The 24,759-nt window shown below is 35.8% G+C and overlaps 1 protein-coding gene across 1 annotated transcript in view; it reads left to right on the forward strand.

Moving 5' to 3' along the window:
- Positions 1–24,759, forward strand: part of LOC113234939 (limbic system-associated membrane protein) — a 102,734-nt gene that overhangs the window by 6,468 nt on the left and 71,507 nt on the right. The window contains exon 3 of the mRNA XM_026470460.1: positions 19,634–19,841. Coding sequence (XP_026326245.1) covers positions 19,634–19,841 — 208 coding nt within the window. The remainder of the gene's footprint in view (positions 1–19,633; positions 19,842–24,759) is intronic.

Here is a 24,759-nt window from a genome sequence, read left to right on the forward strand (position 1 = left end):
GGTTGTTCAGCTAGTTTAGGAGACTTCATTATGTGTTGTCTGTTCCTTATACACACATGACCATCTGGTGCCACTACTATATATGATCTTGGCTGTTCACATTGTTTCTTGACAGTACCAGGCATCCATTTATTATCAGGCGTCTTTTTAAACATCACACTTTCTCCTTCCTTCAAAGTTTACCAACTTTGAAAAGTCTCGTTTTCTTGTCATAATAATGTTTCATTTTTTCTATATTAATTCCTTTCGCTTGAACATGATCTTCAAAATTAACAATCTTTGGACGTAAATTCTTTGTCACAATAGGTAGTCGTGTTCTCAAATTTCTTGACATAAGTAGTTGTGCTGAAGAAGCTTCACCTGCACAACTACTTATGTCAAGTAACCTAGCTAGGTTACCTCTAGGTGTAGTTCTGTACTGTAATAAACCTAGGTATGGATCATTACCAGATTCTTCACATTTAATCAGACTGAGAGAGTCTGACTCCACTAATTCATTCGAACGAGGTAGATACGGACTTGACATAGTATGTTGTATTTCCCAGTCAAAAAGAAATGACTTGAATTCTGCTGAATTAAATGGTGGACCATTATCACTAACAATCTCAACTGGTATACCATGTCTGCTGAATATTGGTTTTAATGACATTATTAATTGCACTTGTTGTAGGTTCTATATAGTTTGAATAGTAAACATCTCCAGCTATATATTTTTTGCCTTTGTAATCAAAGAAATCTATGCCTTCTCTCTCCCAGGGGAAAGACGACAGTTTATGCGGTTGCATTGGTTCCACTGGGTTTGCATTTCTATGCGACAAACATGTAGGACATGACTCAATAAAGTTTTTTATGTTTTGTGACATTAATGGCTAGAATACTATTCCACGGGCAAGGTTTAGATCAATTAAATTAAATTAAGCTTTGATCTTTCACACCCAAGGTGACTTTGATGTATAATTTTTAAAATTTCTTGACGTATTTTACGAGGTATTATGACATTAGTACTTTTAAAGAGTAGATTTTCTTCTGTATGTATCATATCTCGATATGTCCAATATTCTGGAACTAATTTAAATACTTGTGACTTACTTGACGGCCAACCATTAGGGTAGTATTTTTTTAAAATTTGCTTGCTCTCATCTTGACTGGTTGCCTCTTTCATTTTAGACGTTCTGAAGAAATAGCCAGATTATTTATTAACATATTGACATGTAATACAGTATCAGTAATTCATCAGTGCTGGTTTCGGGTAATGCAGCTCTTGACAATGTATCAGCTATGTACATCTATGAACCTCTCTTGTACTGAACTTCTAAATGATATGCTTGTATTTTTAACATCATGCGTTGAAGATGCGTCGGTACTTGAACTAATTATTTTTTAAATAAAGTTATCAATGGATAATGATCCGTTTCAAAAGCACAGTTTGACCATAAATAAATTGATGATAGCGCACACAACCAAAGAAAATTGCATATAACTCTTTTTCAATTTGAGCCATTCGTTGTTGTGTAGGCGTTAAGGTTTTAGATGCATAGTATATCGGGTGGTTATCTTGGAGTAGGACTACTCCGGCTGCTGTACTACTAGAATCCACTTATAAAATCTTTTTATTGACATCAAAGTGAGCTAACACTGGTGCTTGATAAATTAATTGCTTTAATTTACTGTATATTGTTTCATATGTAGCATTCCATTGAAATAAAGAATCTTTTTTAATAAGTTCTCTTAGAGGAGCAACTTCTGTCTCTAAGTTAGGTTTGAACGGACTAAGGTAGTTCGAAAGACCTAAAAATCTTTGAAAATCTTTAACATTGGTAGGTGAAGGCATATCTTTTACAAGGGCTGTAAAACCTTTGTAAACCTTTTCTGGATCCGCAGTGGCTCCTATGTCTGAAAAGACATGACCCAGATACTTCACTTCTTTCGTAGCGAATACACACTTAGCTTTGTTAAATTTTACTCCTTGCTCAATGGCTCTTTGACAAACTTGATGTAAACACCTGTTATGCTCTTCAATAGTACTTCCGCACACTAACATATTATCACTATATACCATGATATTAGGTATATCTGAAAAGATTTCTGTCATTACCCTATGGAAATATTCAGGAGCACAGCTAACACCATATGGTAATCTTTTAAACCTATGTCGTCCAATCGGTGTGTTTAAAGTACAAAGGTATTAACCCTCTTCATCGAGACGTGCCATTCAGAATCCACTACTGGCATCTAAAGTTGAAAAATACTTTGCTCCTGCTACCTTACTACGTATCATGTCTACGGTAGGTATTGGGTAATGAGTACGACATATGGCTTCATTTAAGTTCCTTGGATCAAGATAAACACGAAGTTTCCCATTTTTTGTTTCAACTAAAATTAATGAACTCACCCATGCAGTAGGCTCCGTTACTTTTGTTATGACATCCATGTTCTTCATAGACATAATTCTTGCTTCAATTTCTCATGCAATGTGAAAGGTACTTTACGAGGTGCATCGACCGTTGGAGGTACATTCTTGTTGACTGTTATATGACACAGGCCTGGCAGACAGCCTAAACCTTCGAAGACACTTTTATGTTGACAAAGTAAATCGTCAAGTTTACATAAGCGTTTGGACTTGAGCTAGAAACACAGCCTTTGTTATTATTATCCAAAATAAACACACGTTTTATCAGACCTAATTTACTATACGTTTTGTGACCTATAACAGTTGGAGACTTTACATCAGCTACAATAAATGTGACTTTACTAGACAAATTATTTTTTAAAGTATATGTTATTGTTATTTCACACTTACCTATTACTGATATGCAATTTCCACTATATGAAATTACTTTTGATTTACAATTTTTTAAAGTAATATTTAAATTTAGCAAGTTAAATACATCATTTGACCTAACATTGGCATCTATGCCTGTATCTAGTATACAGTTAATTTTTACATTATATATAAAGATAAATAATGTCCATTCACAATTATTATTATTAGAGACTTTTATATGTCCTAAAAATAAATTAGAAAAGTCCTCTGACATACCTGTAGACTGTGACAAGGACTGAATGTAATCATCTTCTACCTTTATTCCTCTGACATTCTTCTTCGGGTAACGGCACATTGATTCATAATGGTTTCATTTTTTACAGTTTCTACGCGTTACTCCGTAAGCTGGACACTTATAGCGATGCTTCTGCCCGCAGTATTGACACAGTTTTGATGCAGACTTTGATCTCGGTTTTAACTTTGACCTATACTGACTTGGTTTTACTTCTTTTGATCTTCGTGTAAACATGATAGTAGCTGTATCTGTTTCTTTCAGCTCTTTAGCCTGAGTAGGGCTTAGAAGTAATGTTTTTGCAAGTGTAACAGCATCATCTAATGATTTCTTATCTTCTTGGAGAAGTCGTTCTCGTATAAATTGATACTTGTCATGCAAATTGCAAATAAAAATATTCCTTATTAAACTGTCGCGAAGTGTACCGAATTCGCACGACTGACTGAGATTCTTCAGATCGGTTAAAAACTCATCTGTAGTTTCGCCATCTAGTTGTTTCCTTGTGAAGAATTTGTGACTTTCATCGGTTACAATCGTTTTCGGTGTGAAATGGTCATCAAAAAATTTCTTCAACTTTGATGAAATTTAACGTCTTCTCCTGTATTAAAAGAGTTAATAATATCTAAACACTTTTCTCCCATGAAATTCAACATCATAGCGACTTTTATTTCATCATCTTCATCCGCGTGGCCCGACGCTTTCATAAAAAGGTTAAAAGATTGATACCACCTCTTCCAATTTGTAGCTAAATTGCCTTCCATGTTCATTGTTGGTATGGCTCCGACGACTCGAACGGGTTTTTTCTTCTCGTTTCCCATTGCGACCACGTGCCTGACTCGATGACTTTTTGACACAACTCTATGACTGCGTTCTTCCCGCGATACTTACAATCGCTGAGACCATACCTGATACCATGTTTTATAGTGTGGTTCTTTATAATAAAAGTCTCAGTCGAGTCTAACACTTACAATTAATAGAAAAATAAATTACGATACAACGCGGTTTCGGCGGCATTATAGACAACCCAAGAGTACTTGTCATCGACAAGATGCTATAAAATAAAGATATCCCACACGAGTGTCACAGTGCTGTTTTACTTGCTATGACCATAACACGGAGTCTTCTGACACAGGTATATACATACTTTAAAGGAGTATCCTTGCCACTAATCCACTTTGTATCTTTTGGTAAAGATTAAACATTGTGCATTTGTAATATGATGAAGTATATCAGGTTATCTCTTTGACATGGGAAGTGATAGTTGAGAGAACACGTTTATGTAAAGTAAATGTACTTTTAGCTGCAACATCCCGACGGTTGATGATGTTACGGGTGTGTCTAATAAACACGGCTTGTAATATCCGTATTTTCAGGAACCGGCTTAGTAGGAGAAATATTATTTCCATCAATTCGTCTTATCGCTTCATCTTTAGAATACAATAGGACAAAACAGTGAGTCGTCGTAACACACGTGTCATCTGTGTAGTACAAAGTCAAAGTCAGAGAATCATTTATTCCATAGGTAAAATAAATTTACATTTGAAAACGTCACATTTAAGCTACTTTTAAGCTACTGCTCGTTCACTACGCTGACTTCACTGAGAAGAACGAGCAAGAAACTCTAGAGATTGCGCTTTTCAAATAAACTTAAATGCTATAGAATACACTTTGAATCAAATTTGTGTGGAATCTGGAGCCATGTCGGCTTTCCATACATAATTATCTAACACGTCGTAAATATTTTTAATGTAGTTTTTAAACTTAAGAAATGATAATATATGCTCCGGTATCTTATTGTAAAAAACGTACTTATACAGTTCCCCATAAAAGAGTCGTTTACATTGGTTAAACGGAATCGTGGTACCATGAGTATGGCCTTAGCTCTAAGGTTAATATTATGGATATTTTCTTTCTTATTGTGTGTGTTTCTTAGTGTGGAAACAACTAATTTAAACACTTTTGCGTATTAGCACTTATCTTAAACTTGATAATCTTTATGCGGAACTAACTTTGTTAGATTAGTAACAAAAGAGTCGGCAGTCGGTATATTACGAAGTAGTTACAGTTAAAAAAAAGACCTGATGAGTAAAGAAATAATTTAAAACTAGAATTCAGAAAAAGCATTTAGCGCAGCCATGACCCATACGATGGACCAATATCATTAAGTCCATGTACGCTTTTAGTAAAAGAGGCGTTAATGGTTTTAATACTCTGTTATAATAGAAAGGATAAGCCGTTCAAAGAGATAACATTCATCGGTGCAAATAATATTTCTTTAAATATACCACTAAACTTGCTACATTTTTGGTACTTGATATGATAATAATAAATGTTCTATTAACTTTGCAAACTATAACATTGCTGCTAGCTATTGTAGGAGAAATGGATCAAAGAGAGGCGGTGTTTGTATTTTAACAAGAAAAGGAATAGAATCACAGGAAATCATTGATATAAAAAAATTGCCCAGGACAATGTTTTTGAATGTTGTGCTACTTATCTAACTTCATATAATTTTCTTATAATTTGTCTTTACAGAACTCCAGACTCCAATGTTTACACTTTTTTGTCACTTTTGGAGGGAGTGCTATATAAATATATGAGAAACTCAAAAACCCGTGTAATATTGTCAGGTGATTTTAATATTAACACCTTAATTTTAACAAAGGACTCGAAGTTTTTAATGGATGTCGCAAAAAACTTAAATTTAATTTTACATGTGACTGAACCTACAAGGCTTTAAAAATGCATTGACCATGTAATAAGCAACATCGACGGGGCTACGGCTGAACTTCATAAGTTTCAACTATCAGATCATGACACAGCTCAAATGATACATATACCAGTCTCAGAAATTATTGAACAACCGTTGGAGTACTATGTAAATGTCCGGGAGTATTGTTTGGAAAACATGAATAAATTTCGTAATCATCTGAGTCAATTAAATTTTTCGAATGTTTTTTCTCAAACAGATGTAAATAGAGCAATGCTCTTGCATTCCATCAAGTTTTTATTGTCCTATTTAAACTGTGTGTTCCCAATAAAAAAAATTAAATTTTCAAATAAATATAGAAAACCAAAACGGATTACCAAGAGCATTATAAAAAGCTGTAAAACCAAAAGGATTTTGCGTTATCAATACTACACGGCAAAAAGTAATGAGAAGAAGAAAAAATATAAATTATATTCAAAAATTTTGCGACGCTGTTTGAATATGGCTTTGAGACACCATAATGATAAACAAATTTTACGTGCGAAAAGTATGGGGAAAGTATCGTGGAATATAATAAAAAACGAATATAGTAATAGAACACAATTATACAATAATAAATTTTTAAAGAAAATTATAATAAATGACAAAATTATAAGTGACCCAATTGATATAGCCAATAAATTTAATGATTATCAAATCAATCTGACTAACACACAAAATAAACCATGCAGAAATACTAACAAATTTTCCTTAATGAATAGTATATTTATGGAGCCCTTTGCACCGAATGAAATTAGCGCTATCATTAGAACGTTGAAATCTACAAACGCCACAGGTTACGACGAAATACCAACAAATGTGATAAAACACTGTAATAAGCAACTGACGCCTCCTCTCACAAACTTAATTAATTTGTCGATTGAAAAAGGTATATTTCCCGATTTGTTAAAAATTTATTTAGTGAACCAATTTATAAAAAAGGCGCAAGAACGTGCATTGAAAATTATACCTATAACTTTAATCTCCGTGCTGTCCAAAATATTTGAAAAATGCATAAAGAAGAGGCTGCTAAGTTTTATTAATAAGCACAATATAATCAAACAAGAGCAATGCGGGTTTCAATCGAAAAAATCTACTGGCTGCATTTCATCTTGTACGTCAGATAGTGTGACGTACAAGTGTGAGAACACTAATGCAAAAATACCTACAACGGTGATATTTTTTGACATGACTCGCGCGTTCGACTTTCTATCTCATGACATTTTGCTGAAAAAACTAAATAATTTAGGTAGTAGAGGCGTGACTCTTAACTGGTTAGCTTCCTACTTGGAAAATAGGAAGCAAGCTGTAAAAATAAAACATTTAAATAAAAACGGCTGTGTTGTATCAGCAAGATCGCAATATAGAGTAGTACCGCAAGGTAGTGTTCTCGGGCCATTATTATTCTTGCTCTACATAAATGACCTACTAGAGGTTACACGACACAAATGCATATTATTTGCAGATGATATTTCAGTCGTAATTCCTTACAAAAATGACATAATTAACTACGAATTAGACATAAACAATTCAATACATGTAATAATAAATTGGCTTAAACTTAATAATTTGACTGTTAACTTAACTAAAACTAAATTCATTCAATTTGGTACAAATCGACAAACAAAAATGAACCTTAACGTAAATTACAAGGATGTCAATATTCAGGAGGAACTCTACTCTCTACAACATTCTTAGGCGTGGAAATAGACAGTAGTTGCAATTGGTCACAACACGTCGAGTCCCTGGCAGATAAATTACATCGATACATATACGTCTTAAGGAGGTTGCGAAATATATCATCACCATCTACAGTTTTGACTGCTTATCATGGTTACGTTGCGTCTCTGCTTAGACATGGACTCTTGGTTTGGGGTAACTCAACTGATTGTAAATAATTGTTCACAGCTCAAAAAAGTGTGTTCGAGCAATGACCGGTGTTTCCCGACGGGAAACTTGTGCACCTTTGTTTAAAGAATTGGGAATTTTGCCGTTACCGTGTATGTACATTTTCGAAGTGGCATGGTTTGTTAAGCAAAATCTAAACCTTTTAAAAAAAATTACTGATGTACATAGTAGAGGTGTAAGGGACCCAAATAGACTGGTGTATAATAATAAACCTAGACTAAGAAAGAATAAGAAACCTAATAAACCGAATTTATAATGCTCTACCAAAAGACATTCAAACGTTACCAAATAATTTGTTCAGAAACAGACTTAGTGAATGGCTTAGAGACAAAAATTATTACAAAGTGACTGATTTTTTAGATAAATGTTGACATGAAATTAGTGCTTAATGTATATACATGTACAATGTAATAATGTTGTATAAATATTTAATCGTTTGACACAGAAGGTTATTATTTTGTTGTTTTTAATTGACTGATTATTCTTTGTTGATTATTGGATGTCGACATGAAATTATAAGGTATATGTATGTTTAATGTAATCATGATGTATGATATTTAATAATTTGACATTGATAGTTTATTATTTTGTTATTATTAATTAATTAATTGATTATTATTATTATTATTATTCTTTGTACACGTCTGATGACAATGCTATAATTAAACTAAATTTAAGCAACATTTTGCATGCCTAGTCAGGTAAAACATGTGTTCAGTAATAATTGTTCCATCTTTCACACCATGTTTTAAGCAAATAAAATTTCATTTCATACCGCAAAATAAAGAAATCAAAGAAATAGTTTCACTCACCTCATGGTATCGGTACCAATTTTCCGGTATTATATAAGTTTTCGTAACAACTGCATGCCGATAGTAATGAAACTATTTAACAATAAATAACTTTTTTGCAATACCAAGTGGCGGAACTAACAGCCTGGTGGTAAACGGCACGCATGTGCATAGCAATTCGAGTGCCACTCAGAGCTTTACATCGCGAAGATCTGTCTGAAGTTGATAAGTCCCTTGTGCCTGTAATTTTACCAGCACAGTAGCACCTTTATTTACCCTTTAATACCGGTACGCAGGAATGAGATGGGAAGGGAGAGTGTTTGGCGGCATAAATAGGTAAGGTGGCAGTGCCACCTTTTTTAGTAGCAGTAAAGTTCTTTCCATTTGCTAGTAGAATTCTTACCTTACTATTTCTACCGCCAAGCAGTAATGTAAGCATTACTGCGTTCCGGTTTGGAAGAGTAAGGTTGCTAGTAAAATTACAGACACATGATACTTTTCAACTTATGTCTCAGAGTGATGGGCGCCGTGGCAGTGCCCCTAAGATCTTTTTAATTCAAAGCTCTGAGTGGCACCACAACGGTGCACGATTTGTCGGTCCCGTACGACTCTTTCACAAGGCGCTCTCCTCACGGTGAAGAAAAATATAGTAATGAAAACTGCAATTCGAAAAACTTTTTTCTCTCTATTTTTTTAAGTTTTGTGGAGAACATAACCTAACCTAAATCCTGACCCAGTATTAGTATAAATTATGGGTTGATAAAGTATTTATACATAAGTCGCAGAACTCCAGAGATTCGTTCCACTAAAACGGATTTTAAATATTACATAGAGAATTCGCAGAGAGTCTCACGGTTGTTTACTTTCCAAGTCGTTAATACCAAAAAGTCCTTCTTATCAATGCGTGCTCGTTCATAAAGCATTCTTCCTCCTTTTTCTAATAACAACCTTCCAAATATCATCTGATCATGTCGGATGATTAAATAATTTTGAATGCATCCAAACGACAGCGCCATGCTCTCTGCGACCTCACGACAGGATCATCCGAAATCATCCGAAAACAAGGCTCAATGCTGATATAATGGACTACAGACTTGTTGCATGCCCAGCTATGTTTTTTTTTTAATTAACCTATGTCCCACTCAAATCCTCAATTGCTCCCTGTCTTTGGCGGCGTACCACCACTCCCTCTCAAACCCATCAAGATCGTCCCGCCGACGCCTTCTCGGCCATCCCCGTCGTCTCTTTCCGTCTCCGGACATCCAAGGAGTGACGACGTTCGGTCACTTCTCGGGTTGCATCGGGCTAACGTGGCCCGCCCAGTCCCAATTGAGTTTGGCTGTTTTGTTTCCCAGTATTGTATTGCGTACTCTGTCAATACGTTTAAAGCCCAGAATGCTGCGTTTCATCGCCCTTTGGCAGATCTTAAATTTAGACTAATGGAACCTAAAATTATCAAAACATAAATCACCAAGGCTTGGCTGATTGTTTTTGAATCTTTGACTTCCGTAATGGAAAGAATTTAATAAACAATGACATGCAGTTTGACAATGATAACAAAATCAATGTTCATAAACGCTCCTTACTTACGATACCATATTTACGCGGTTTTTTACACTGCAAGTATTACATAAATAAGTCAAAGAATATTACATTAGTTAAGTCTTTGAACGATTATGCACTAGTCTTTAAAAGCCAGTTCAGAAGTTGCGCAGTTAAGATAATATACGAGCAAGTTTACTTGGTTATTATCGAAGTTGGTAGTAGAATAAAATTAGCACCAGTTTATTCAGCAGGTGAGGTAAACTACTAGAGAGAGGTTAAATGGAATTGTTGATTCGCATTGTTATTTATCTAAAAGCGGTGGTAGCCCAGTGGGAAAACGATTAGTTCTCAACTGAGAGGTAAACGATTCGGATCACTGTTTAATGTCAAAATTACGTGTTTATTTAGTAATAGTGGGAGTATTTCAAAGATTCCTTTGCGTTAAAGGTTGCACAACTATGGAACGAACTCCCGTCTGAAATCCGACATATAAGTCGCTTCCTATTATCAAAACTTTATTGCGTCAATATCTTGTGACACTGTCCTAGCCTGCAACGTGTATATATTTATTGGTAGGTATGTATGTATATACAATATCGTTATTTGTTATTTGATAAAATATAATGTAAGTTTTTGTTTATTCATAGAATTAAAATTTTGCTATTGACCACTACGTATCTCACTCTGATTAGCTGTCCTCATCCCAATGTTTGTCTGGAAGAGATCGCTCTTAGCGATAAGGCCGCCTTTGCCCACATTAATTTTAAGCTGGTTATGTACTATTTTTGTTCTTGTGTATGAGCGATAAAGTGTGTAATCTATATATGTATAAAAATATCGCGATGACGCCTGCATGTCGAAAAAGGGTCAGAAGACTTTGAAAACGCTTGAAGTCTGTGACTATGGCCTGAATTATTTTTGTAAGTAAATGAACTTGATCTTGCCCATTACTTGAACAATACAGAGCTCTACGATGGAATGGGCTCGCCCGAAAGATACATTCAGTCGCACATTAAAGACACTAGGGAATTCCATTACTGGGCTGTGTGCACAATAAAAGATGACGAAAAGCGTTTAGTACGCTTGAAGGAATGTCGATCAAGTAGGGATGATACCCACTGTAAATCTGGATGTCCGATGGTAAAACGAGACAGGAGGAATGAACTGATGGAACTCATAGGCACACACACAGGCAACAGAAAGACAGGCAACTTTGCGCCGGTGGTTAAACTGTGAAGTTTAGAATCGAGCTGATAATGTACCCGACAGCCACATCAAATATCTGGTCTCAAACTACTAAATTCCCAGGCCAGAACCAATTGGAAAAAGTCATTTCCCAAATTGTCTCTATCTCGTCATGTATCACCCACAGGGACAACCGTCGGACCACCGATATCGTGATCTGTTATTTAATATAATATCGGGACCGCAGTCGAGGGAGATTCATACTCCTTATTTACTCAAGCGGTAGACATTTAGTATGTATTGGATATAAATAATATTGTATGATAAAAATAGAGCCTAATCCAATCTCAGGCATATGCCCGTATTCTTAGTGACTTACGCCACTTAAAATCCACTAATCCTCTAGTTGACATTTCCGTGAGGTTCTCTATAGAATTTACATGATTTTTTTCTAATATCAATTGGTGGGACGAACAAGTCGTGTGTCTGGTCGTTAGCGACACGCCTACCCATAACGGTTGCAGTCCCAATCAGAGCTTTCAATTGCTATAATGCACCCGTCCCCATGAGACTTAAAGTTGACAAGTAGTTTCATCAGCCCTTGCCCTTAAAAACCGGAATGCAAAGTACTGCGTGAGCTGTCATTACTGTTTTGCGGTAGAAATAGATACATAAAGAAAAAGAAAGAAAGAAACGTTTATTCAGCGTAAGAAAAATTCAGACAAAAGAGATAAAACAAATTAATGATTACATATAAGCTGAAACGGATCAAACGTTACAGCAAACGAACTTGCAACATATGTTGAAAGCTCATTTGGTGTAACGCTGATTTTCAGTTGGATATGGTATACACTTCCTTGGACAAACTCTTTCACAAAGAACTCTACAGTAATCAATATTTTCAGTTGTTCATTTTCTTGTCGATCGCCAACTGAAATACGGTATGACCTTTTTCAGTCTATGCACATTCCTCTAATGTTTTTATGCATAGTTCGTGAAAATAGAAATTGTATGTAATACCTAAAATTACACTCTTACTTTTTACATTTCGTTACACCCACACTGTAATTATACTTAACCTAAACTTTGGACGCTGGTAAACACTAAACCAAGTTGCTAATTACTTGGGAACCAACAGCTGTGTTCTTGAAATTACAGTAGAAACATGGGAAATATTAGGTTCAAAACGTTTTGTTTTTCTTCAACGTTATTAAAGATAAAGGTAAAGATAAAGACTTATTGTGTACAGTTTGAAGGCATAAATAAAGGGTTGTGTTTTAATTACCTAAAACCCCGACATTTTTATCTACTACAACTTGAAAGCGCCACGTTAAGCAAAAAAGGTTATGTAGAGGGGTTCTTTGATGTTTCGATCCTTTGTAACTGCTGGTCCTATTAGTGGGTTTACGTTACCAAATTAAGTAATAACGTAAAATCGTGGTTTTTAGGTTACAAAGTGTCAAGCGTAACCGGCTGTACTCTTCTACTCGTATTTAAGTTTTAACTATCTGATCGCTCCAGGCGGTCGTTTCCACAGGGACTCAACTCCTAGAAACGAATCGAAAATACCGACGTTTCTCTCATATAATCTTTTTTTTATGAAGGACATTTTGCAGTTAGCCGCTGATGGCCTTGACTGCGCCATCGGATAAGAGGGCGAGCTGAAGGCTTTGAACCAATACTCTCATTTTTTTAATGTAAAAAGTAATGGGACGAAGAAATCGTGCGCCTGATAGTAAATGACACGCCTGTCCATAGCAGTTGCAGTGCCACTCAGAGCTTTAAAACGCAAAGATCTGAGGTGCACTACCTCTGTCCCCATCACCCTGCGACATAAGTTGAAAGTCCCATGTGCCTGTAATTTCACCAGCACCCTTCAAACCGGAACGCAGTGATACTCACATTACTACTTGGCGGCAGAAATAGGTAAGGTGGCAATACTTCCCTGGATGAACTCTTTCACAAGGAGCTCTATTGCTACTAAAAAATCGAAATTCATTCGAGGTAGTTACAATTCGAGGGAAAATCTTAACACCGCGATGCAGAATTTAGATAAAAGGGTCAATGCCATCTAGCGGATTTTTAAAGAATCAGATGATGAACCTAGTTGCTAAGAGAAATGTATTGAACGAAATAGGTTTGATACAATTATTATTATGACATATCACAGCAGTTCATTGATTTAATTATGACAATGTCGTGTTAAGATATTGTATCAATTAAAAATTGCTCTACGTACATAGAAATCGTACTACTGCGCAAGGATTATGACATTTAACGTGGTAAGAGCTCACCTAACTGGACCTGTATAGGTTGATGTTTCTTGAATAAACAAAAAATATAAACGCTCAACATTTCATTTTTTCATTTTTATTGTCAAAACACATAAAGGCGGCTAATAACAAAAAGTAATATTAAAAAGACGTTGATTATAAAAAATAAAACTGCCATATAAATTGGAACAATATTTGACTGTCAACACACAAAGGTCCTAAACACACATGGCGGAACAAATACGGAGGAAAATTCCCCCTTATCGTGATTAAAGTCGCACAAGTGAATTTTATTTCAAACAATAAAAAAATCTTTTCTAATCTAGGACAATAACAAAGGTTTTGCGATGACGGAAATGGAAAGATAACAAGAAAAAATGAATACGTACCTTTAAATGAAACGTGGCAGTAAAACAAGGATTTATTATCTGAGATTGAGTCACGAAATATAGCTACAGATTTTGGTAATTTGCATTACCCGAGACCTAACTTTACATAAAGATTATTTTAACGTCAGAAAAACCACTGTCTAAAAGAAAACGAAATAGGGTAAAAGGTAGAAAGAAAACATAAAATTCAGAGCATGAAACACAGGGCACATCTCGCGTCGGTTTTTAGAGTTTTCATTTGGCGCTGGTGTATTAAAATTCACAACGTTGTCCGTAAGCTGCGAGAAGGTGCAGTGTGATTTTTGTGCATTGTTATGCTGTAGGCATCGAGCCAACCTCGTTCCACGAGAATAGAATACCTCGCAAAAGTAACTGAACGTTAATCGACGTATTTTCGTGACTCTAATTGCCACAACCCAAACACAATGGCACAAATTTTCTCGGATTTTTTCGTGTAACAAAAAGGCTTGGTAATTTTCTAATGTCTGCCCAGATTGTTGAGACTTTCAATGATTAAAAGTTTTAAAGGTAACGACTTGGTAAAGTTGGGGAGTAATGAATTAAGTTGCATGCAAGAATTTATCTACTTCCGGGGTGAATTTTGTGTTTAATGCGGAGTTCACGGTGTCTTGAGAGCAGAACTTTTGCGGGCGTCCCAAGGTATCTATGACGCAGACGTTCGATTATACTTATGAATTCAACGTGCAAACTGTTGCGAATTTGCGTAGTGGAAATCAAAACAACGTTCGAAGGACGATATAATCCTATGAAAAACATTATTTTGTGAGAAATTAAATAGTCTTACGAAACTTTATGGGATTACCCTGCTCATTCTACTATTATCGACTCTTGATAGTTTATGTACGTAGTCATTTTTACGTGCTGTATGATTTCCAATTCACAAAATTTTGTTTAAGTTTAAGGATTTACAGTCATTGAGTGATTTGTTCAATGGAGAGGGCAAAAAGAACATCAGACTTGGATCACAAGCTCGAAACATGATGTACAAAATTTTATGTTTTCCGAAATTTTTCGGTTTTTATTGAATAAATTTTCTTTCATCTGTCCGAAAAATACGTTATGAATGTCGCTAGAGTGTGTAGCCAGTGTTGCGCTTGAAGAGCGGCTAGCTTTTGGTAGACGTCTAAATAAATAAAACGATAGAGCGGTTATGCTCGACACACATTTATTTAAATTGTGGATTCGTAATGCCTACACTAAAATGTTTAGACACTTCCTAACTGGCACGTATAGGCACTTCCCTGAGTCTTCAGGCACTAGCGAGGGAGCCGCTAGTGCGACCAGCGTTGAATCCGAAGTCCCGTCGCCCGGAGTCCGTGCGAATGCGTGGAAAACCCGCCACACGTAGAGCTGCAGCACCAGTCTTAAGGGATTCGTGATCCGGAACGTGGACTCCAATAACAGGAAAGAAACAACAATGATTTTAATTTGTTTTAAAGTATTATAAAGAACCTTTTTAAATATCTTGGCTGTATGGTAAACGACCAGGAAGACCACAGCTTAGAAATTAGATGTCGCCAGTGCTTTTATTAAAATGAGCCACCTACTTTAAAATCGTAGTCTCAAACTATCGACAAGATGCCGTGCTGTATATTTAGTGCGGTGCTGCATATTTTCAATTCTTTTGTACGGAGTAGAAGCATGGACACTAACTCAGACATTATGTAAACGGTTAGAAACTTTTCGAATTGTGGGTTTATCGAAGAATTTTGAAAATATCGTGGACGGACAGAGTCACCAATGACAACGTATTGCGGTGGATGCACAAAGGCTTGGAAAACAGTAAAAAAGGAAGCAGTACTTCAGGCACATCACGTGGTGTGATAAATACTCTCTACTGCAACTCATTCTGCCGGGAAAAAATACAGGGCCGCAGAAGACGTGGTCGTAGAAAAACCACAGGCTTCAAAATCTTGCATAGTGGTTCAACATAAGTACCACAGAACTGTTCTGAGCCGCAACTTCACGGACCCAAAATGCCACAGTGATAGCCAACCTCCGGTAGGAGATCGCACCCCTTAAAGAAGAAAAAAGCACCTTTAAACAATTGTATATTTTAAATATAATTAGGGACCGTACGGCGCGGAGCTCGGTTGAAAATGACAAGGATTAAAGAAGCCTGTACTGTTCGTCCCGAGGTCCGTTGTCGAATCGAGTCAAATACGGTTATTTTCATTACACCATTGTTTCACTACTTTGACACATTGACGAGTTATCCGGTTCCCGATTCTCATTTCCCCAACATTCCGTTTGACTATTCTATCGAATTGAATATTTAATTTTTGTAAAAAAAATATCTCTTACTCATGCAGATTTTGAAATTAAATTTTCGGGTGACAAAGATATGTGGCGCCGTTTTGTTTCGGGAAAATAATGTACAGTCGCATTGACTCCACGTAGGCGATGTATAACCGTGATACGACATTTTCTATCTTGACAAAGATGCCACGTTTCCAAATCTTTTTCTGAAAATTCGATGTTACGTTTACTTTGGACAGTAACTTGGAATAATCTAAACAAGGACGCTACTACCACTTTACAGTACACAAAGCAGTTAGTTTAGTAGCAATAGAGCTCCTTGTGGTGTTCCGGTTTGGAAGGGTAAGGTTGCTAGTGAAATTACAGGTACATGGGACTTGTCAACTTATTTATTAGGGTGACGGGCGCAGTGGCAGTGCCCCTAAGATCTTTGCGATTTTTAGCTCTGAATGGCACAGTAAGTGCTATGAACAGGCGTATCGCTTACGACCAGACGCACAAAAAGGCTAGAAAATGTCAGTGATAGGCTGTAATGCACACTGCTCGGCAAATGTCTTGTTTTTTCTTTTTTTACTCTTCCCTATCATTAGTATAAATTTCCTAACACTTTTCCAAACCACAAACATCTTTTCATTGAGGCAAAAATTGTATGTGCCCATTACTTCTTTTCATTCTGCTGACTTGCCCTTTCTATCTTATTTAGAAACGGTTCGCTGTAAAAGCTACAACACATGAGTGTAGCTCACATAGCTCTGACTATGCAATGTTGCAAGTGTCAATAGAAGGTAACTGCTGACCCATTTTTACCGACAACCTTTTGCGGTGATCCGTCCGCTCTGCTCTGGCCGCTATTTGCTATTTCACAAAAGGAACGACGGAGTGACTGGCCGTGACGGAAATTCTAATTTCGCGGAATATATTTGAAATTCGTAGCGGTTGAACATTACTGGTATAGTAAAAAATATTTTAATTTATGAAAAGTTAATGATAAACTAAGGAGACGCGGTAAACCATGTGGGAGACGGTTGGATGGTTTAGACTTATTTTTACAGGACTAATCAGATGTTGCACAAGTTCGAGAACAATGGGAAAAGAGGGAGAAACCTTTAGTGGGCTTATAAAAAAAATGGCTTATCATCTCACAAACATTGTGAATGAAAAGTTGCAAGAGTCTGTTTTAACTTGAATGATTTTAAGTGACATGGATATAGATATCTTCATCTTGAATTGGAAAAAGGGTAGCATGAAAGGCGCCTTTTTAAACTAAATTAGATTTCTTTATATGTATCCAAAGATATAAATTTTCTTTAAAACATTTTCTGAATGTGAGAACACAAACTTTACGATGATTCCAGGCATGCGAAAATGAAAAAAAAAGTAATGTAATAAAGTGGAAAACAAACGGAGGCTATCACTGGGACAAGTTTTGCTGAAACTTGGCCGCGGCATATTGTCTCCCGGAGTTACATGAAGAACTTTGAAGCCCGATACTTACGGCTCAATAAAATTGTTTGCTTGTTGATTGCACAAATAGTTTACTTTCTAATGTTTTTTGACCTCTCTTATGTTTTTATCGAAATAATGTAATGTATAGCGGTTGAAATTTACTTTAATAACTCATAACATAAAGTATATAAATAAAATATTTGTGCGTTAATTATTATTAAAATATTATTTTCGTAAAATGTGTGTGTTTTTATTATGAAAACTAACACGGTTATCACACATTATAACATAAAAGTAACGGGACTTACTCGCGTAGTATTTTAGTCGGAAGCGGTCCGACTAGTTTCGACCATAATCGATGGTCTTCTTCAGGTGTTAAGTGCAACGTTCGCGACCGCGTCACGTCTAACACTGCGCGCTGCGGCTCTCTGCGCGCGCGCCGATGACGCAGTCCGCAGTGGGGAACTCCGGAGGCTGATACGTTGCGTTGTAAAAAACTAATATACGCGACTTAGATCTGAGAAATAGTTTCATTTCTAATCAGCAATTAAGGACACCTATTATATAAGTCTCTGAAGTTTGGAAGATCTCCAATCATGGATTGCAACATCCACGCATTATCCATAAGATAAATCTAATTAACTACAATATCATGTACCGTAAAGTTAGTTACGACAAACTCAGCGGCAAACACCGATCCAGTCCAAATTCAGCAGTAGATAGATAATTCTCATTTTGGTGAACCAATAATGTACCGTAGACTAAGTTATGAGCTTCAGCGGCAAAATTAGATCGGACCGAATTCAACAATAAATAAGTAATTCTAATTTTGGTGGACCGCAAATGTACTTACTACTCACTAACCAGCTCACATTTTTTTATGATTTGAGAATCTCACCTTTTCAACAATTTTATTTTGAAAAGTTGGACAATATTATTAATATGATCACATAAACGCCCAGTGTAAATTATAACAAAAATATCGCATTCAAATTTGGCTAAGCTATATAATATCAATTATGCTGACGACATGGTGCTGCTGGGGCCGTCTATTAATGCGCTCAGGAAATTACTCAAAGTGTGTGAGAGGTATGCAGCCAAGCATGGGCTGAAGTACAACTCAAAAAAAAGTGAACTGCTTGTTGTAAAGGCAGGTAAATGCTATCCAGATGTTGTACCATCGTTAACGCTTGGTGGCACGCCTCTTAATAGAGTTGATAGGTTTAGATATCTTGGTCACGTTATTACTGACAGCATGAAAGATGATCTAGATATTGAAAGGGAGCGCAGAGCGCTGGCTGTGAGAGGAAACATGCTGGCCCGTAGATTCACTCGTTGTACAAAAGACGTGAAAGTTATGCTTTTCAAAGCTTTTTGTCAGTCAATGTACTCGAGTAGTCTATGGGTTAGATATACACAGCGTACATACAATTCAATACGAGTACAATATAATAACATCTTCAGGATGCTGTTGGGACTGCCACGGCACTGCAGTGCATCCGGCATGTTTGCTGAAGCGCGAACAGATGACTTTTATGCCATCAGGCGTAAAAGAGTGTCATCTCTGCTAAAGCGAGTGCGTGACAGTGGCAATGGCATCCTGAGGATGTTTGCCCATCGTTTTGACTGTAAAATTTTAAAGTTTTGGGTAAATATTACAACGGGTCAAATTAAGCAATAATTGTGCATTTTCCAAATTTTAATATTTAAATTTTCTGTCAATATATTCAAAATTCAATGTAATCATACTAACATAGTTCTAAGGTTTTCTTTTGTAACTAACACTATTATCTTATGGGCTATGGCCTGAAATAAATGGTTTTATTATTATTATTATATTATTATATATATGTTCTATATAGAGTAACAAGAAAAATACTTTTTTCATATAAAACTGAAGGCAGAATTGCTTGGCCTTGCAGCATGTAATTCAATTTAGAGGCTAAAGGACGTTCGGACCCACCTTGAACACAATCACCATGTTTTAACATCTGTTCCATTTCGTTCTCAGGTGGGATGGCTAAGAGCAGAGGACCAGACAGTTCTCACAATGCACGAGCGTGCAGTCCTAGGATCACGCTACTCCGTAGGTCTGGATGCACCTCGAACCTGGCAACTGCGCATACGACCGCTGAAGGCTGAAGACCGTGGTTGTTACATGTGCCAGATCAACACGCAACCCAGTATGAAGTGGCAGATTGGATGTATTGACGTATATGGTAAGTAATTATAATAATAACATATTTTAATCTCACATCACAACCAAGATTCTGACGACCTGCCCAAAGGTTTGCTCTGTGAGCATTGACTTACAATTATAAGGACATCGGGTTCGCGCTAAAAAGTGTCCGAACTTATAGGGCGTTAAAATCGTATATAGAGCGTCATTTACGCTTTAGTATTCGTTTGTTCGACTGACAGCGAAACAAGCAAAATTAGACAGTAATACGATGACATTACAATTTAAATTCAACGTTTTAGCTTTTTCATATTCCTTTGACTTGGGACATTTTTTTCGTGGTTTTTGTATTAGACTCGTCGTCCATTTATTTGTAAGTCAATGTCTGTGAGCGTTGGATTTCATGACAACTGCAATTTGGCGCTACTCAAGGCTACAGTGAAGATATATATTTTTTTGTATAACTGTTGCTCACATCGTCGCCTAACATTAGGTGATATTGTGTCAAGCGGATGTCTACATTTCATTGATTGACCATCATGATGTTTTTACTAAGATGATATTCATCTATGTTTTTTTATCTACATTTTGCACTAGTTTGTCATTATTATGGATTCAAAGAACGAACAAACACAAAGAATTCCTTCAATTCAGGAAGAAATTTTTCTTTGTGTTTTGTTCGATCTTTGTATGAATAATAATATTAAATGTTGCAATCCTTTTGAGAGACTGGAGACTAGACTAGGTACTAAACCCGTATGACAGGCTGTAATACGGGTATAGTAAGTAATTTTTTTTAGTTTATTACCTATGTAGAGATTAGAAAACATGTCTTACTGGTGCGTTTTCTAGATACCAATGTACTAATTATTTAAAAACTAATCTTTAAAATTATGCCACTTTTCAGGCATCAAACCTGAAAAGAACTTATAAGTAATGAACACACAATTTTGAATGATGAGTTGCTTGAGGAGGTCTTCGGGTTGAATCCCTTTTGGACAAATTTGGGAATGAACATTTCCGAATTGGTTCAGGTGTAAATGTTCTGGGTGGTGCCCGAGTGTGAATTCCGTTGCACAAATCTCTAGAGTCTTGTGATCTGACATAATGGAAAACATATGTAATATGAATGTGGTTCATTTGCGTTTTTGCTGTGTTGCTATTATCTAATAGTTTATTTGAAGCTTTAAACGTGGCCATGTTTAGTTAATTTTTAACCATATCGAAATAAGTTGACACTGCATCTTTTAGTAAGGATTGATTTAAAGTTCTCGAAAAACCAATTTGCGTTTCCCCTATTGTTGAACTGCCTCTGTGGCCGAAAGGTTGCCATGCTGGACTACTACACAGAGATCCTGGGTTCGATTCCCAGGCCGGGAGAAATATGTGTATGGCCTACATTTATTTCTCTCGTGAGTTTAGGCGTAATTTGTGGTTGTTTAATTATGTGTCCATGGCACCTGCGACACAGGGTTTCCCTAGTGCAGGGCTATGAGTGTATTGCGTTATTATTATTATTGTGCTTTTCAGGTCGCTTCAACTTAAACACTAAAATATTTATACTATTGAGACACAGCCTGTGTGAGACACAGCCCTTCTGTAGACACAGCCTGTGTTTAACAGTTTCTTGTAATCAAATATCTTTTCCCTTTATTTCAAGACGAAAACAAAACATTTGTAGCTCTGAATTAATTTTGTCGAACAATTACTTACAATTTTAATTTTCCCTGAAAATTTATTATGCGGCTTCTTTTTCAACTATTTAATAAATTCAATCGTAATTGTAAAAATTGTTTCGTAATAAACCAACCACTTGTTGCTTTAACGTCAACAACAATTTTATGACATTAAAAGCTTCTTATTTCTTGAAATCAAATAATGTAATGATGTTTATTTTATTACGATTTTATTTTATTTCTACACAGTGACTTATTTTATCATGAATTTAGAATCATATAAACTCTGACTTGTAAGTTATAATGTCGTTACGAGTAAATTATTTAATTTTATCTGTTATTTCTAATTTACTTTGTGTTACTATCATTGTCTGAACTTTCTGGAAGGAGCTGGTGGTTAAACTGCAGAATCGTAGTGGAATATTCCAGAAATGAACTTTTCCATGCTTACTGAAGTTGTAACAACTGCTAAACTCGTTTTATATACACGAGTTTCTCACACAGTCTCCCACATATAAATAAACACCCACACAACGCACTTTGCAGACACGAATCTTTTGTACACTTGTCTTTTGTTGGTTCTGTATAATATATTTTAAATTATTTATATTAACATCTCTGTCAAATTTGGTGTAAAGACACAGATCACTTGATCTAGTTTAGATTCCAGTCTTCTGCAGATTTTGTGCTTTATTAAATAAAACCTTTGAATTTCTACTACCAGTAGAGTCCCTGTGAAAGATTTCGTCCAGGGAACTACTGCCACTTTACCTATTTCTGTCGCCAAGTAAAATGTCAGCTTTACTGCGTTCCGGTTTTGAACTTATGTCTTAGAGTGACGGGTGTTGTGGCAGTGCCCTTCAGGTCTTTGGGATTTAAGGCTCTGAGTGGCACTGTATCTGTTATGGATAGACGTGTAGCTTATCATCAGGCGCCTGACTGGTTCGTCCCTTCACTTGATTTATATAAAAGACCTTATTTTAGAACAATATTTTGTAACCAAACTATAATACAAAGCAACTTATAAATAGAAGTGAATTATTAGAAGTATATAACCGAAAAGATGCAATTGTATGACAGATGTGAATATCTATGACCTGGAGAACAAGTCGTGCGCTTGATGGTAAGCGATATGCCTACCCATAACAGTTGCAGTGTCACTCAAAGCTTTAAATCGCAAAGATCTGAAGGGCGGTTTCACTGTGCCCGCTACCTCAGACACAAAGTTAACAAGTGTCTGTAATTTCACTCTTCAAATGCGGAACATATTACTGCTTAGCGGTAGAAATACGTAAGGTGGAAGTGCTTCTCCAGACGAAATCATCCAAAAGGAGCTCTGCTGCTTCTAAATTGTTATAAAATACTACAGTTATTGAGAAGATTTCATTGCAATGTGAAATTAATATTTATTACAATAACTAGTTTACATGGAAGCTGGTCAAAGCGACAAGTTTTCTTATATACTATATAATATAAGCACAGATTTTATGTGAATATAATATGATAACTACCTCTCAAATTGTTGTCATCCCCTACTGGCCCTTAAAGGCTAATAATTGTGTACTTTATAATTATTGTTACGTCATTTTACTCATGGAGAATACTGATACAATTATTTATTATTTTATTTATTTATTATTATTTATTTATACATTTTAGGAAAATTCACGAACACATAATACAATTATAGTATACTTAAATATAAGTACTCCAATGACACTTACGAATTTCCACCAATATAAAGTGCTTAGCAAGCATTGACCTACCACAAATAGGTCAATGTTAGCAAGCCAAAAAGAGATTATAGGAGAATACAAAAAACACAGTCAATAAATTTAAAAAATAAAAAATAAATAAAAAAATACTAATATTATACAATTAAACCTTAGCGGATGGTAAAAAAAAGTCTAAGAATTATTATTATATATTTTTTTAATATTATATATAATTTATTTAATTTTATATATATATAGGAAATGAAACTATTTTTCCGGATTTAAATCGCGTATATTTGTTTTTTCAAACAAACCGACGTTTCGGGCCCTTTACAGGTCTCATGGTCACGGTTGACACGGTCAACTTTAAGGTTAAATACGGAAAAATAGTTTCATTTCTTATGTGTAACAATCGCGAAAACCTAAGAACTCGATTTATATATATATATTTTTTATTATATATTATATTATTATATAATTATTCATCGCCAATCACGTGATGTGCTAAAGTGACGTTTAGTCATTTCTCGACTGACTGTGTCTATGCTTAAACAAATCAAACTCAGAATGATTTACCGTCGCATTGTTATAGTCTCAAAGTACGCACCATGTATGTATTTTGCCTATAATTAGTGCTAGCAAACGGCACTTGCAGAAGTGGTCGACATCTGTAATGCAACAAGTTTTTGCGCAGGTTTATGTGTGACAACAATTCTGGACAATCAATATTACTGTTGGCGATCCTCATCAGAAAACTGACGTCACTAATGTCTCGACGTACACGAAGCGGCAAAATATGGTACTTAGTACACCTATGCTCATAACCTGATGAAAATTGTTTAGTTTTGTAGTCCAGATACCGTAAAAATCTATGCTGAATTGCCTCCAACCGAGACTTACAGGTTTCATGGCATGGATTCCAGACCTGTGAACCGTACTCAAGGTGACTCTGTAAAAAAGAGTAATAAAGAATCTTAATGCATTTGATATTATTGAACGTCGCCCATGTCCGAATAATGAATCCAAGTGCCTTTGAAGCCTTACTTATTACACAGTCAATATGCTTGTCAAAAAGTAGTTTGTCGTCATGGAGTACACTCAAGTCCCTCATTTCCCTGACTCACAATATGTTGGTGCCATGTAATTTGTAACCAGTGCCTATAGTTGATGTTTTACGGCTGAATGTCTTGAAAAACATTTGGATACATTAAGTTCAAGCCTATTTATGGTACAGCAGGCTTCAAATCTGCTTAAGTCTGCCTGAAGATCTGAAGAAGAATATAAGGGTTATAACGGAAACAGAAATGGAAACAGACGTAAAAAGCAAACGCAAGCAGATGCGGGAGCAGAAATGCAAACTGCTAAAATCCCGCGCCCCATCGCCAAGGACACCACGCGCGCGCTCTACATCCATCGTTGTAAACTTTCTATTAATGTTTCATTATAAAACTTGCGGAAACAACGGAAACAGATGTGGAATAATGTGTTTAATTTCCGCAATTTCAGAAACAGAAGTGTTCAATCACTAATGGATAGTAATAACATTATTGAGTATTAAGTATTTTAG

The sequence above is a fragment of the Hyposmocoma kahamanoa genome, unplaced genomic scaffold (assembly GCF_003589595.1).
Source record: "Hyposmocoma kahamanoa isolate Upper Pololo Valley unplaced genomic scaffold, ASM358959v1 86, whole genome shotgun sequence".
Lineage (NCBI taxonomy): Eukaryota > Metazoa > Arthropoda > Insecta > Lepidoptera > Cosmopterigidae > Hyposmocoma > Hyposmocoma kahamanoa.